Source organism: Cavia porcellus, unplaced genomic scaffold, assembly GCF_034190915.1.
Source record: "Cavia porcellus strain 051 isolate PalLab524CR breed Dunkin Hartley unplaced genomic scaffold, mCavPor4.1 scaffold_32, whole genome shotgun sequence".
In the NCBI taxonomy this organism is placed as follows: Eukaryota; Metazoa; Chordata; class Mammalia; order Rodentia; family Caviidae; genus Cavia; species Cavia porcellus.
The window spans coordinates 28,793,513-28,806,010 of NW_026947515.1; the positions used below are offsets into that span (position 1 = coordinate 28,793,513).

Genomic DNA, 12,498 nt, shown 5'->3' on the forward strand with positions numbered 1-12,498 from the left:
ATGGCCTGATCGGAGAGGGTTAGGCAGAGGCCTCGAGGTGTTCCAGGAAGGCAAAGGTGGGACCCCGTCTGCCTGACTCAGAGCCCTGACGGGGCAGTAAGGACAGTAGCTTATCAACAAGGCAGCCACGGAATACACCAGACATAAGTCAAAGGCACGGCGGGACAGCCTGTGCCCCTGTGATGAATGGGGGCACTGACAGGTGTGCAGTTAGTCATGTTTCTGTCTGTTTTTGTACTGCAGTGTTCTGAGGACTGAACTCAGGGAGTGCCAAGCTACATCCTTGCCCTCTGCTGCCTTGGAGACTAATTCTCCTATAATTCTCCTGCGCCAGCCTTCCTGGGAGCTGGGATTATACATGTGGGCCACACGGCCAGCTATCCCTGCAAATTTTTCTTTGACAGTCTTCCCTTATTGTAACCTCAGCTGGCCTTGAACTCACAATCCTCTGCCTCAGCCTTGCCAGTGCTGTGGGGTACAGGTGTAAACCACGACATCCGGTAGCGCATAATCTTTTAAAGTAAAAAATAGAATGACACATGTGTCACAGCAATGTACTGCATGATCTGACACAATTAGAAAAGGAGACAGAAGAAAACAAAATCCATAGACCATGGGAGGAGCACTCTATCACCAGCTAGCATGGTTCAGTGATAATGGGAATTAGGGTTAGAGCAGTTGGGCATGGTGGTGCATGCCTGTAATCCCAGCACTTGGAAGGGTGAGGCAGGAGGATCTCTGCAAGGGTGAGGCCAATCTGGACTACATAGTGAGTTCAAAGCCATCTTGGACTGCATAAGGAGACCCTGTCTCAAAATACAAACAAAATACATGCACACACACACCCCCCCACACACACGAACACAAGTATGGCACCAATCTACAGGGGGAAGAAAATTAATTGGAAAGTGCAATAGTTAACTGATTGTGTCAACTTGAGTAAGAAGAGTTTAACTAAATTGGCTCAGCACAGGGATTTCTGGGTGTGAGTGACAGCAGCAACGGATTTGCTGCCTAAATGGTGTAAAGAGGAAGAAGGAAGCCTTGCTTTCGTTTCTTCTTCAAAGGAGCTCCAGTCTTCACCCGGGCCTTGGCTGTCACTTCCTGGCTTCCAGTGCAGATCCTTCTGACAAAGGGAACACCTGGAGACGGGCTTACTGGGGAAGAGGCTGGATTGAATTTCATTTAGGTGCAGGCAGACTGAAAGTAGAGTGCTATCAGCAGCTGGTCTGGAGGAAAGAGGAAGGACTGAGTTAATATAGGGTTTGGGCAGGCTTGTAATCGAAAGGAATCTGAATGGAACTTTTGGGGTCAAAGTTCTTAGGACGCTTGGGTCAGTGCAGATGTGCAGACAGTGCTGGACATTCTGGCACCTAACAGATTGTATGCCCAATCCTAACTTTCTTTCTGGCCATCACTTCTGTTTGCTGAGGGCAGCATGGTCTTCCTAACAGATTCCTGCTGTTTGCATAGGGCAGCATGCTTTATTGTGAAGGTCTTTCTCAGGTCAGGTCTGACACCTTCAGCCTTCAATAGATGAAGACCCTTCGGCCTCCTGATACGAACTCACATGGGATGCTGCAGTGAGCTCCAGACCTTCAGCTGGACCCTTCAGATCCCCAGAGCACAGACCTGTACCTTCCCACACCTGACTCTGCAGGCAGCCGCTGTAAGCCAATTTTGTAAATTCTTATATATTTGTATATCTCACATTAAATTTGTTTTTCTACTACATGTTGAGGCATACAGAAAGAGAAAGTGGTAAAGAATCTTTTTTTGGGGCTGGGGATTTAGCTCAGCAGCATAAGTGCCTGCCTTGTAAGCAGGTAGTCCTGAGTTTGATCCCTGGTACCGATAAAAAAGAAAAAGACCAAAAAAAAAAAAAAAAAAAAGAATCTTTTTTTGAGGAGCTGGCAAAGATCAGGCTGGTCCTTAAGAAAGGAGAGTAAATCCAGGCATGGTGGTGCAACGCCTGTAATTCCAGCACTTGGGAGGCTGAGGCAGTAGGATCTTTGCGAGTTTGAGACCAGCCTGGGCTACATAGTGAGCTCAAGGCTAGCCTGAACTGCATAGTGAGACCCTGTCTCAAAAAGACTAAATAAATAAATAAATAATAAAAAAGCAGAGTAAGAGAAAATAGTAAAGGACTGCAGCTGGAGCCGCTGGCGGGGGCTCACTCTGGTGAAGGGTTTTAGGTTCACCCACGAAGGCAGGAGGCCAGCTTTCAGGGTTAGATGGGGGGCTGGGTTTGTCATTTTTCTCAGTCCTGGCTTTCTACTCTGGAGAAATCCTCCTGGCTTGAGGGGGTAGTCAAAACAATTATCTTAGCCCAGACTTTAATGCCAGCCCTCTGGGGAAGTTGAGGCAGAAGGATCTCAAGCTTGAACTCAGCCTGGGCTACTTTGCAATTTAGTAAGATCCTGTCTCAAAATAAAAAATTAAAAAATACACCAGGCATATAGCTCTGTGTAAAGGCTCCGAGTTTAATCCCTAGTACTGAAAAAGTAAAAATCACAACAAAATCCTAGAAACAAACCTAATATCCATTAGCAGGGCAACAGATCTATTCGATAGAGCCAGAGTCAATAAAAAATGATACCCAGGTTAAATCACTCATGTCACGGAGCTCAGACCAGGGGCTGCTAGGCTAGACTGTCATCTGGAGATGTATTAGGAAGGGCATGAGGGGAGGTTCGGGGGCAATGTGGTTACCCTGGATCTTAATTGGGTAGTTATATATGGGTCTATGCTTTTTTTTTGTCTTTTTGAGGCAGGGTCTTGCTATGTAGTTCAGGCTGGCCTTGGGCTCACTTTGTAGCCCAGGGGTCTCTGACTTGCAATGATCCTCCTGCCTCAGCATCCCAACTGCCTGGATTACAGGCATGTACTACCACACCCAGCAGAGGTCTATGCATTTCTCAAAACTCACTGAATTTGCACATAAAATGGATCTATGGGAGGGAGGGGATGGGAAGGAAAAAGCTAAAGACGCTTCTGTATACGGGCCAGCTCCCCAGGATGAGTATGTGTGCCCTTTATGCACTGCAGACATACATTATGATATAGTTAGAGACTATCAAAGAGACTATCAAAGCTCCTTCACTTCATTTAACTCCAAACAGCCTCCCAGGGTCATTCCTGCTTCTATTCTCCTAAAGTAGAAAATAAAAACCCAGGAGTCCTCTAGTGCTCTAGGCGAGAGCATTTGTGAGTTGGACCTCTGAGCCTGACCTTCAGTTACCTCACTCCACCTCATTACAGGTTCATAAACAGGTGTCACCTGTCATAAATTAAGAGCTGGGTATAGTGGCTCATGCCTGTAATCCTAGCACTTAGGAGGCTGAAGCAGAAGGATTGTTGCGAGTTCAAGACCAGCCTGAGCTACGAAGTGAGCTCAAGGCCAGCCTGAAATGCACAATGAGTCATTGTGTCAAAAAGGCCAAATAAAGAAATAGATAAATAAATTTAAGATCAGTGAATGCTGGGACAAGCAGGGATGCTGAGTCCCTAAGAAACTCAGCACACTGTCCATCATTCCTGTCAGTCACAGGTAGAGTCAGGGTTTAAGGACATGCACCAGGCTGAAGCGCATCTTCATAAACCCCAGCAGCCTGATTAACCCGTGGTCTGTTGCTGTGGTTACTTCTGTGTTCTTTGATTGTGCACAGTGCTTTTCTGTCCCCCTGTGTCTTGGTCAGTCTGTGTCTTATCATTTGTCGACACAGGTTTGCCCTGGGCACATGCTTCTGTGATCTTCCATAAATGTGGCTGCTTACTACTTTTGACAGGGTATACACTTGGCAATTCTTTCCTCATTGTGGGCATCATAGGCCTGGACTGTTCCACAGCAACACTGATAAAAATGGGAAAAAAATGTTTTTGAGACAGGGTCTTGCTGTGTGGTCCAGGCTGACTCTGAACTTATGGTGACATAGGAGAAAGAAACTCCCAACCTGCTAGAAGTCCGGTGTGAGTTTGGGTTCTCTAAAACTGAAGAATGAATTTTAGGAATAACGGAGGTTTAGAGCAGAATATGTTTATTGGGGAGAGAAAGCTTCTGTCTGAGAGAGAGACAGAAGTGGTCTCAAATGAGGCGGTGACAACCCTGTCTTTCCTAACGGGTTTTTATAGAGCAAAACCTCAAGTGAGGGGGCCCAAAATGGGGAAATATGAGAGATTACAAGGTGGGTAGGAGGTAAGACAAAACTATGGTCAACCAATATGGTCAGGTAACATTGATTAAATGGAAAAAATACTGGGGCTGGGGATTTAGCTCAGCGGCATAAGCGCCTGCCTTTGCAAGCAGGCAGTCGTGAGTTTGATCCCCAGTACCAATAAAAAGGAAAAAGACAAAACAAACAAACAAAAAAACAAACCAAATAAATGGAAAAAATATTGATTAAATGGGGATCAAGTGGGGAAGCTAGTCTCGCAGCAGCAAGTGAGCATGGAACGGAACAGCGGCTCTTCCTGGCTTTCCCAAGGTGATCCATGATGGAACTGTGTGGGACCGGCGGCAGCGGCTGAAAAGAAGTATGAAATATAAATGCCCTTTCTTTTAAGAATGCGGGGAGAGACACCCCCGATCCCCTGGCAGCATCTCCATCCTGGAATGAGGCGCATAAGTAGCCTCGGTTTGGGGTGGAACCTAAGGGGGCATCAGGGATGCACAGGTAGCCCACTGGTCTTTGTTTGGCGCCATAGGTAAATTCCTAGGGGATGGGGAGATAGGAGCTCCTTGGCTTTACCGGCTACAGTGTCCTGTCTGGGGCAAAACCCGTTCAATCCAACCTATGTAGAATCTCAGTCACTGTTGTGTCTTCTTAGGGGAAGTATGGTGGTGCACTGGCTTCATCTTTTGTCTCAAGGTCTGGCCCCCAGCGGGAGGGGTCTGTCTCCCCCACAGGTGCAGTGTATCATGTTTCCTGCACTGGCTCCTTTGAGGGCGCAGCCCTGTCTGACTGCCTGTAATACTTCTACCTAACTTAGCTGTCTGTAAGAATGGCAAGGCTCCTGCCTCGGCCTCCCCAGTGCTAGGATTACAGGCATGCACCACCACACATGGCTGAAAATTATAAATGTATGCGTTTTACTGAATACAGATTATGCATCAGTGAAGTTGATACTCCAAAGGCGTTAGAGGCAGGACCAAGAGCCTCATAAATGAGGAAACCGAGGCACAGAGGCGCAACGTGGTCGCAGGCTTGGGGTCTACTCCAACAGCAGTGCCACTGCCACTGTCCTTGAGGCTGTTTCATCCACTCCCAGCCTTGTCGTGGTGAGAGGCGACCTCCACTGTGTCCTGAAGCGGGCGGAGTGACCCTCCCGGCGGTAGGGCACACTATTCAAGGGGCGGCTCATCCACCGGGGAGGCTGGGGAGACCCGGTTGGGGCCCTGGTGCGGCAGCACCGGTGCTCAGTGGCAGAAGGCGACTCCGAGCGAGGAGGGCACAGTGGGAATCCAGTCCGCCTGCGCGGACTCCCAGAGCTGGAGGACCGGGGCGGCGCTGCGGGCCGCTGGGATTCGGGTCCCTTGGGTGCGAAAGGCCCCGAGGCAGGAGTGCAAGCCCGAGAGAGGGGTCCCCCCCGGGGCAGCAGGCTGCGGCTCACGGGTCCGGGTCGCGGGCGCGAGGGTTGGGGGGTCGGGGCCGTGGCAGGGGGAGGGGAGCGTGCGTCCCGAGGCCCAGGGGTCTGGCCGCCTCTTCTGGCCGGCACCGAGTTTCGCTTTCCCAGCTGGGTCCAGCCCTCCCTGGATCCGCTCTCCCGCGGCGGACGGCGGGCCCTGACCTTTCCAGGGGCACTGGTGACATCTGGGAAGGGTAGGGCTCCCTGCCCTCCGGCCGCGGGGCCAGCGCGATTCGGCCAGGACAGCTGGACCTGCGGCTGCGCCCCCTGGACCCCGAGCTCTCCCAGCCTTTGGGCGGCGCCAATTAGAAGAAAGGCGCTGCCGCCCGGAGCGGCAGCACGCGGAGCGCAGCTCTCGCAACTCCCAGGGCCAGAGGTTCGAGGCCAGGGTGGGCGCCCTTGGCTGTAGCGGCCTTAAAAGCGAGTGGGCATGAGCACCCGCGTACTGGGGCGGCGGGTGTCAAACGCACCGTTCTCCCTCCACTCTTCCCTTCTTTTTAAAATGGTCCTGGGCATTAAGCCTAGGGCCTTTGCACTGAGGTATATCCCCGCCCTTTTCTTATCTTTAGTTTTAGGAATTTGGCTACATGACTAAATTGCTCCGCCTGGGCTTCTAGTTAGTATCGCCCATTCTCAGCCTCTTAGAGGGCTGGCCTTCCAGTTCTGGGCCACCAAGGCCTGCCGGTCCAGGAATCCTCTGCTAAGAAAAATTTACATCCTTCTAGGAAATCTACATTAAGAAAAACAAAACCTCGGCACAGGCCCGGGTCACCTGAGGACCCACATCTGCATAACAACACTCGAGCTCTTCCGGAGCCGGGCTCCAGCTTTCACCCGCACACCCCCCACTTGCCGGCCACTGCGGGCCCCCAGCTGATTTCCTTCCCGCGGTCCTGGAGGCTGTGTAACCTTCAGCCAGCTGCCTGATCCCACTTCTGGATTTTGTGGGACTCCGGTGAGTGCATAAGTACCTAATTACATATATGTACTTTTCCCTCTTGTTAATCTGTTTCATGTTGTTTTCATTCATAGCCCAGCCGGAGAACCGGGAGCCATTTTTCACCCCCCAATTGTAGAAAGAAAAGGATCGGGGGTGACTGGAACCATTGAAGATGTTTGCGTGGGGGAGGGGCATACCCCTCCGTGCCCCTATCTGAGGCCTGGCCTAAAGAGTTGATAATCAAGTAGTGGAGATCGAGTCCTGGGAGAAGAGAAAGGAGCCAGGCGCCAGGGGGTATCCTGGAGCCCCCGGAGCCTCCCAGCAATGGGAGAAGCAGTCCTGGCCTCTGCTTTATGGTTCTCTGGTTCGAGGCCAGCGGAGATGGGTCTTCCAGTGCTCACCCAGGGCCTTGCTGTGCAGGCCCAGAGCTGAGGGGCTCCCTGTCTCCATTCTGCTGTGAGCGCCCCCTAATTTGACACCGTAGAAGGTACCAAGAGCCCTGGTCAGCGAGAAGAGGTGGCCTCCGCAGCTGTGGGCTCCCATCCACCTGCACAGGGCTCACCAAGGATGCTGACCGTACCAGCCGTTCCTACAGGATGACTCACTAATGCTCACCTGCCGCTGCTTGCGGTCAAGTATTTTGCCCACTTTCCTGGTGCAACCCGGAGACACCAGCCCTGCAGGCCGCCAAGTAGCCCCCCACGTCCTGTGTCAGGGTCCACACAGCTGCAGCTCTGCTCGTGTTCCCACCCCCTCCCCTTCGTCTGAGGCGTCACCCCGAAGTTTGGCCCACGATCTCTGCTGGACAGCTTGGGCCTTTTTGGCCCTGAATAGCAACAGGGACTTGGAAGGCAGCAGGAGGAAACCAGGAGGGTCGAGAGGGCAGTGAGTCCAGCCAGGGCAGAGAGAGACTTGGCATAGGGCAGTAGCCCGGAGCAGAGGACACACTGGGCCGGGTTTTAGATCGATTAGGGGAGCTGCTGGGACGGCATTTCTCAGAAAATGAAACCGATTGGGGCCGTGGTCACGTGACAGGAGGCGCGGCCTGCAGCGGGCAGCTGGAGCAACCCGCCCTTTCTCGCAAATCGGAAGAGCGCGGCTGGCCGTCAGCAGCTCCGCCAGGCATGCGGTGCCCTCAGTGCCGGCACGTCTCCAGCGAGCAAGACCCCAAGTTCTGCAGCCAATGTGGAAATCGGCTGCCCCCCGCGGCGCCTGCGGCAGGTGAGGTCCCGGCGCGCAGCGGCCCAGCCTGCTTCCCAGGAAGTTGGCCCCGCCCGTGGGTGCCCCGGGGGCTCCCGCAGCTGCCGAGCTCTGCGCAGAAGCACGGTCCTTGGTCATTTTGAGGGAGCTCTTTGCTAGCGGAGCCAGTCGTCTTTTTGAAGTTTCACTTTCGGTTCTTTGAAAGAACTGGGGCGGTGGGGTGGGCTCTGCTTTCCCTAGGATGCGTGGGGCGCCCCAGCAGAGCCGAGGGTCCTGGGAGGATCTCAGGACGTCGGGATGAGGACTCGGTGTTGGTCGGCAGGGTGACCGCAAGGGGTTGCCACAGCTCTCCCAGGCCCCTTCCCTTGCTGGTGGAAGGATGGAGGAGCTCTGGGGTAGGGTGGGGCGCTCTGAAGGCTCTCACCTGCCCACGAGGGCCACCAGACGGCCTGCTGCCCACTCCCTTTCCTCTCTGCCCCCTCCCACCGTCCCAGAGTCCTCTGGGACACCTTAGATGTGCCCCCATCGCAGGGCCTTTGACTACCTGCTCCCACGACCTGTTGCTCCCGGGTTGCAGAGCAGCGCCTGAGCCCTGACCCCCGCCCACTCTTTGCAATCCAGCGAGGCTGTCCTGAGCACCCACTTAAACCGTGATCCCTTCCCCCGGATTCCCTGGTGCCCTTAGCCAGCTCGGCCCTCCTGGCTCCGGGGCATCACTGTGCGGTTTCCAAGGAGGCATGGTCTCTGTGCTCTGGGCCTCTCACAGTGCTTAGTACTAGATCAGCACTCAGCATTTACTCCGCCCGGAAAACTGGCGCGATTGTTTCTGAACTTGCACCTCGTGCTGTGCACACACAGATCCTCCTAGGTCCTCGGAGGGAATTCCGCTGCACCTGGGCGCTGGGGGAAGGGTGGCTCCAGCCTGCTGTCTCTCTGCACTTGAATCTCACAAGAGCTTTATTGGGCCCAAGAGGTGTGAATGTGAGGAGGTTGCTGTTGGTTGTTGATTTTTGTCTCACTGATTTCCTGTGGGGGGAGGGGTGCTGGGATCAAACCCATGGGCACTTTATCACTGAGCTATATGCCCATCCCTTTTTATACTTTTAAGTTTTGAGAAAGGGCACCCAAAGTTGCCTAGATGGGACTCGAACTTGGCAATTCTCCTGCCTCAGCCTCCCTAGGATTTCCTTTTCTTCTTGACTCTTTGGAAAAGGGCTTTGGGTCATATTTTAAGGGTTCTGGTTTTTCTTTTGCATCTCCTGGGACTGGTTGGGTCACAGCAGCATGAGTGCATTTGGTGACCAACAGAGTGATTGGTGGACCTCTGGTACCTGGATCCCGTGGGACACCCCACCTGCTGGGGCTGTGCTGCCTGGACACTGGGAAGCCCATCTGCCCATGTAGGGCTGGGGAGGCGGAGGCTTGCAACTCTGGCCGTTAGAAAAGCCCGGGCTGCTCCCTGAGATTTGCCTGGCACTGGGCTGCATATGTAACTGATAAACCACAAATACTAGGAGTAAGGCACAGAGAGGTTAAGTAACTCAGCCAGCCACACAGGTGGCACCTGGTGGAGGCAGGATTTGAACCCTTTGGAGTCCAGGTCTTGGGAGGAACCTTGACTGAGGTCTTGCTGGCCTCAGCCTGAAGGGAAAACGCAGGTGCTGGTGAGATTTCCTTTGAGCAGGTACAATCCTGCTTTTACGGGTGTGGGGGAGCTAGGTAATTACTGAGATGGGTCAGAGCTGGTGGTCAGGCTCCTGAGTGTGGCCGGAAGGGGTGGTGGAGACAGCCCGAGTGGCTTTTCTAAGTCTCAGGCTCCCATGGGGAAATGGGTGACCAGTGGCCTTGCCCTGGCAGGGTCTGCTGGAAAGGTCACCCTCCTGGCCCTCCTTCATTCTGAGTGGGGCTTGGGCAAGGCTGCCAGGGTCACCATAGCTTCACCAACAGACGGAGAAACAGTGAAGGGCTGTCTGAGTGCTTGGGCGTGTGGTAGCTTTTGCCCAGATGTTGAGCAGTTTCCTCACAAGCAGCTGGAGTAGAAACTGAAACCAGGGCTCAGCGACTCACTGGAGCGGTGTGTGATCCCAGCACAGTCCCCTTCCCCCTAGAAGAGAAGGAAAAGGAAACTGAAACCAGGGTAGCAACTTGGCCATGACTTACAGGCCGGTTACCGGCTGGCTGGCAAAAGGCTACAGCCTTTCCTTACTTACAGCCACTTGCAGTTCCTCCCCGGGGCCAGCAGGCCTGGGGGCTAGAGATGGGGATCCAGGGTCCCAGTTGCCAGCTCCAGGGGGCTGCTCTCCACCACTCAGGGCAGGGATCTGCTGGTCAACAGAGGCTGCACATTCCCTGCCCAGAGGCTCCCACGTGCCTGGGTCTTGGAGGACCTCATGGATAAAGACATAGGGAAGACTTAGGGTCCCTAGTGGAGGTGGGAGATAGTGGTGTGGCCAGGGTGAGGGCTTTGAATACTGTGAACTGGGGTTGCCTGTGTGTCTGCAGGGCATGAGGTATCCTGGGAGGTTCAAAGCATAAACTGCCAGCCCTGCCTGCCCAAGTTCCCAGGGGCTCCAGTGGACCTTACACCTCAAATGCTGGAAGGTTACTTTGAGGGGTGACACGCTGGGCATGTGTTTCCCTCTCATTTTCTAGGTTTGCAGGAAGGTTAGATGTTTTTATTATGAAGGAAAGATGACATGAGAATTGTCAGGCAGTAGGGACCATGAGCTCAGGAGTGACTCCTCAGGGGTTCAGCCCAGGCTCTGGTGGGGATGGGTGAGGTGCAGGCTAAGAGGAGGTGAAGAGTCCTCTTTGTGGTGATTCAGCTTCAAGGACAGCCTGAGGACCAGGGCCTGTGCCAGGGTTGGCGTGACGGATGGGGTAGGCAGGCTGGGGAGTGGCCCGCGCTGTGGGTATTGGGTTTCTGAGGTTTTTTTTTTGGGGGGGGGGGGTTCTGAGTTTTGCTCAGCTCTACCCCCTGGCTCCAACCCTGACACACAAGGCGAAGTGGCATTGTACTGTGTGCCTGTACGTTTTTCACTGGTGACAAAGCAGTCACATGATTTCACACAGATCCCCTTCCCGGTGTGGGGTCAGGGGCATCCAGGCCCTCGAGGGATTGTGCAGCTGCTGCCACCGTCCACCTCCAAAGCTCCTGCATCTTCCAGATGAAGCGCTGCCCCTGTCCCATATGGCTCCAGCCCCAGTCTGACACCCTCCTTGTGCTGTGTCTGGGGTCTGGCCATTCTGGGACCTTCAGCGCTGGCATCAGCAGTGCCCTCCTTTGGAGGGTTTCACTGCCCGCCCTTGGCACTGAGCCACTGCAGCCTAATGTGTTTTCATTGGGTTTTTGTTTCCTGGTACTTAGGGTCAAACCACGGCCTCATGACCAACATCTCCAGCCCCTTTATCTTTTATTTTGAGACAAGGTCTCACTGAGTCACTGAGTTGCCTGGGCTGAGCTTGACTTTGCAACCTTCCTGCTTCGGCCTCCCCGAGTCCTGGGGTTACAGGGGTGCGCCACCGTTCTCTGCTACAGTTTTGTTTTTCTCGTCTTCTTTTATTCAGTACCAGGAAGCTGCAGCTGTCTTACAAGTGCAATTTTAAAGTTAGGATTTGCTCATCTCCTTTCTGCCTGTCTTTTTTGTGTGTTTGTTTGTTTTCTTTTCTGTTTTTAAATTTAAAAACAATTTTTTTGAGACAGTCACACTATTTAGTTCAGGGTGGCCTTGAACCCACTGTGTAGCCCAGGCTTATGTCAAATGTCATCGATCTTCCTGCCTTAGCCTCTCTCCAGTGCTGGAATTGTAGGTGTGTGCCACCACACCTAGCCACCTGTCTTTATTTCTTCTAGCCCACCTCTCTGCTCATGCTGGGGGGCCAGGGCAGGTTCCTGAGCCTTTCTGTCCTTTTGTTCTTTTGCTTTCTGTATTTGGCTACTTCCCCTTGTGTCACTCTTTGCTATAGAAGTATGTACACAGCAGCCAGTGGTACACACCTGTAAACCCAGCAGGGAGGCTGAGGCAGAGGGATCGCTGTGCATTTGAGGCCAGTCTGGGCTACATAGTGAGTTCAAGGCCAGCCTACATTACAAACAGTTTTTTTTTTTTTTTTGCTTGCGAGTGGCAGACGACTTGCCTCAGAGGAGGACTGAGGTCTCCTGCAGCTCCTGTGGCCAGCGACCGGTCTCCAAGGGCTCCATTTCCGTGCATAGCCTCTCTAGTCTCCAGAGGGGCTGGTCCTGTCACCATGCTGGGGGATGGGTGGAAATGCCTTCTCATGGCTTCTGTTGTGATTTCTCTCATTGGCGGGGAAGCCAAGTGTCTTTTGGGAAGTTCAGAGACCACTCAAGTGTGTGTCTCTTTATCTTTTAACCACCTTGGCCTCTGCCTGGCCCCTCCCTAACTAGGGATTGAATCTGGAATCTTTGCACTAAGCTATGGCCTTAACCCCTTTTTTATTTTTTATTTTGAGACAGAGTCTTGCTAAATTGCCCAGTTGTGGAAACTGGGCACAAACCTGAGATCTTCCTACCTCAGCCTCTCAGAGTGTTGGAATTACAAGGAGGTGCCCCAAGGCCAGCTGAACACCTGACTTCAGTTGATTTTTATTTTTTGTTTTTAGTGTAGGGAAGGGGTGTGTGTGTGTGTGTTTGTGTATTACTGGGGATTGGACCCAAGGCTTTGTGAATGCTAGGCAAACACATTGCCATTGAGCTAAATGTAATCTAACTT

General features: G+C 53.0%; 1 protein-coding gene across 1 annotated transcript in view; it reads left to right on the plus strand.

Moving 5' to 3' along the window:
• Positions 1-6,360: 6,360 nt before the first annotated feature.
• The window catches only part of Rnf213 (ring finger protein 213), a 92,722-nt gene continuing 86,584 nt past the window's right edge, over positions 6,361-12,498 (plus strand). The window contains exons 1-2 of the mRNA XM_013147143.3: positions 6,361-6,580; positions 6,658-7,786. Coding sequence (XP_013002597.1) covers positions 7,690-7,786 — 97 coding nt within the window. The 5' untranslated portion in view covers positions 6,361-6,580; positions 6,658-7,689. The remainder of the gene's footprint in view (positions 6,581-6,657; positions 7,787-12,498) is intronic.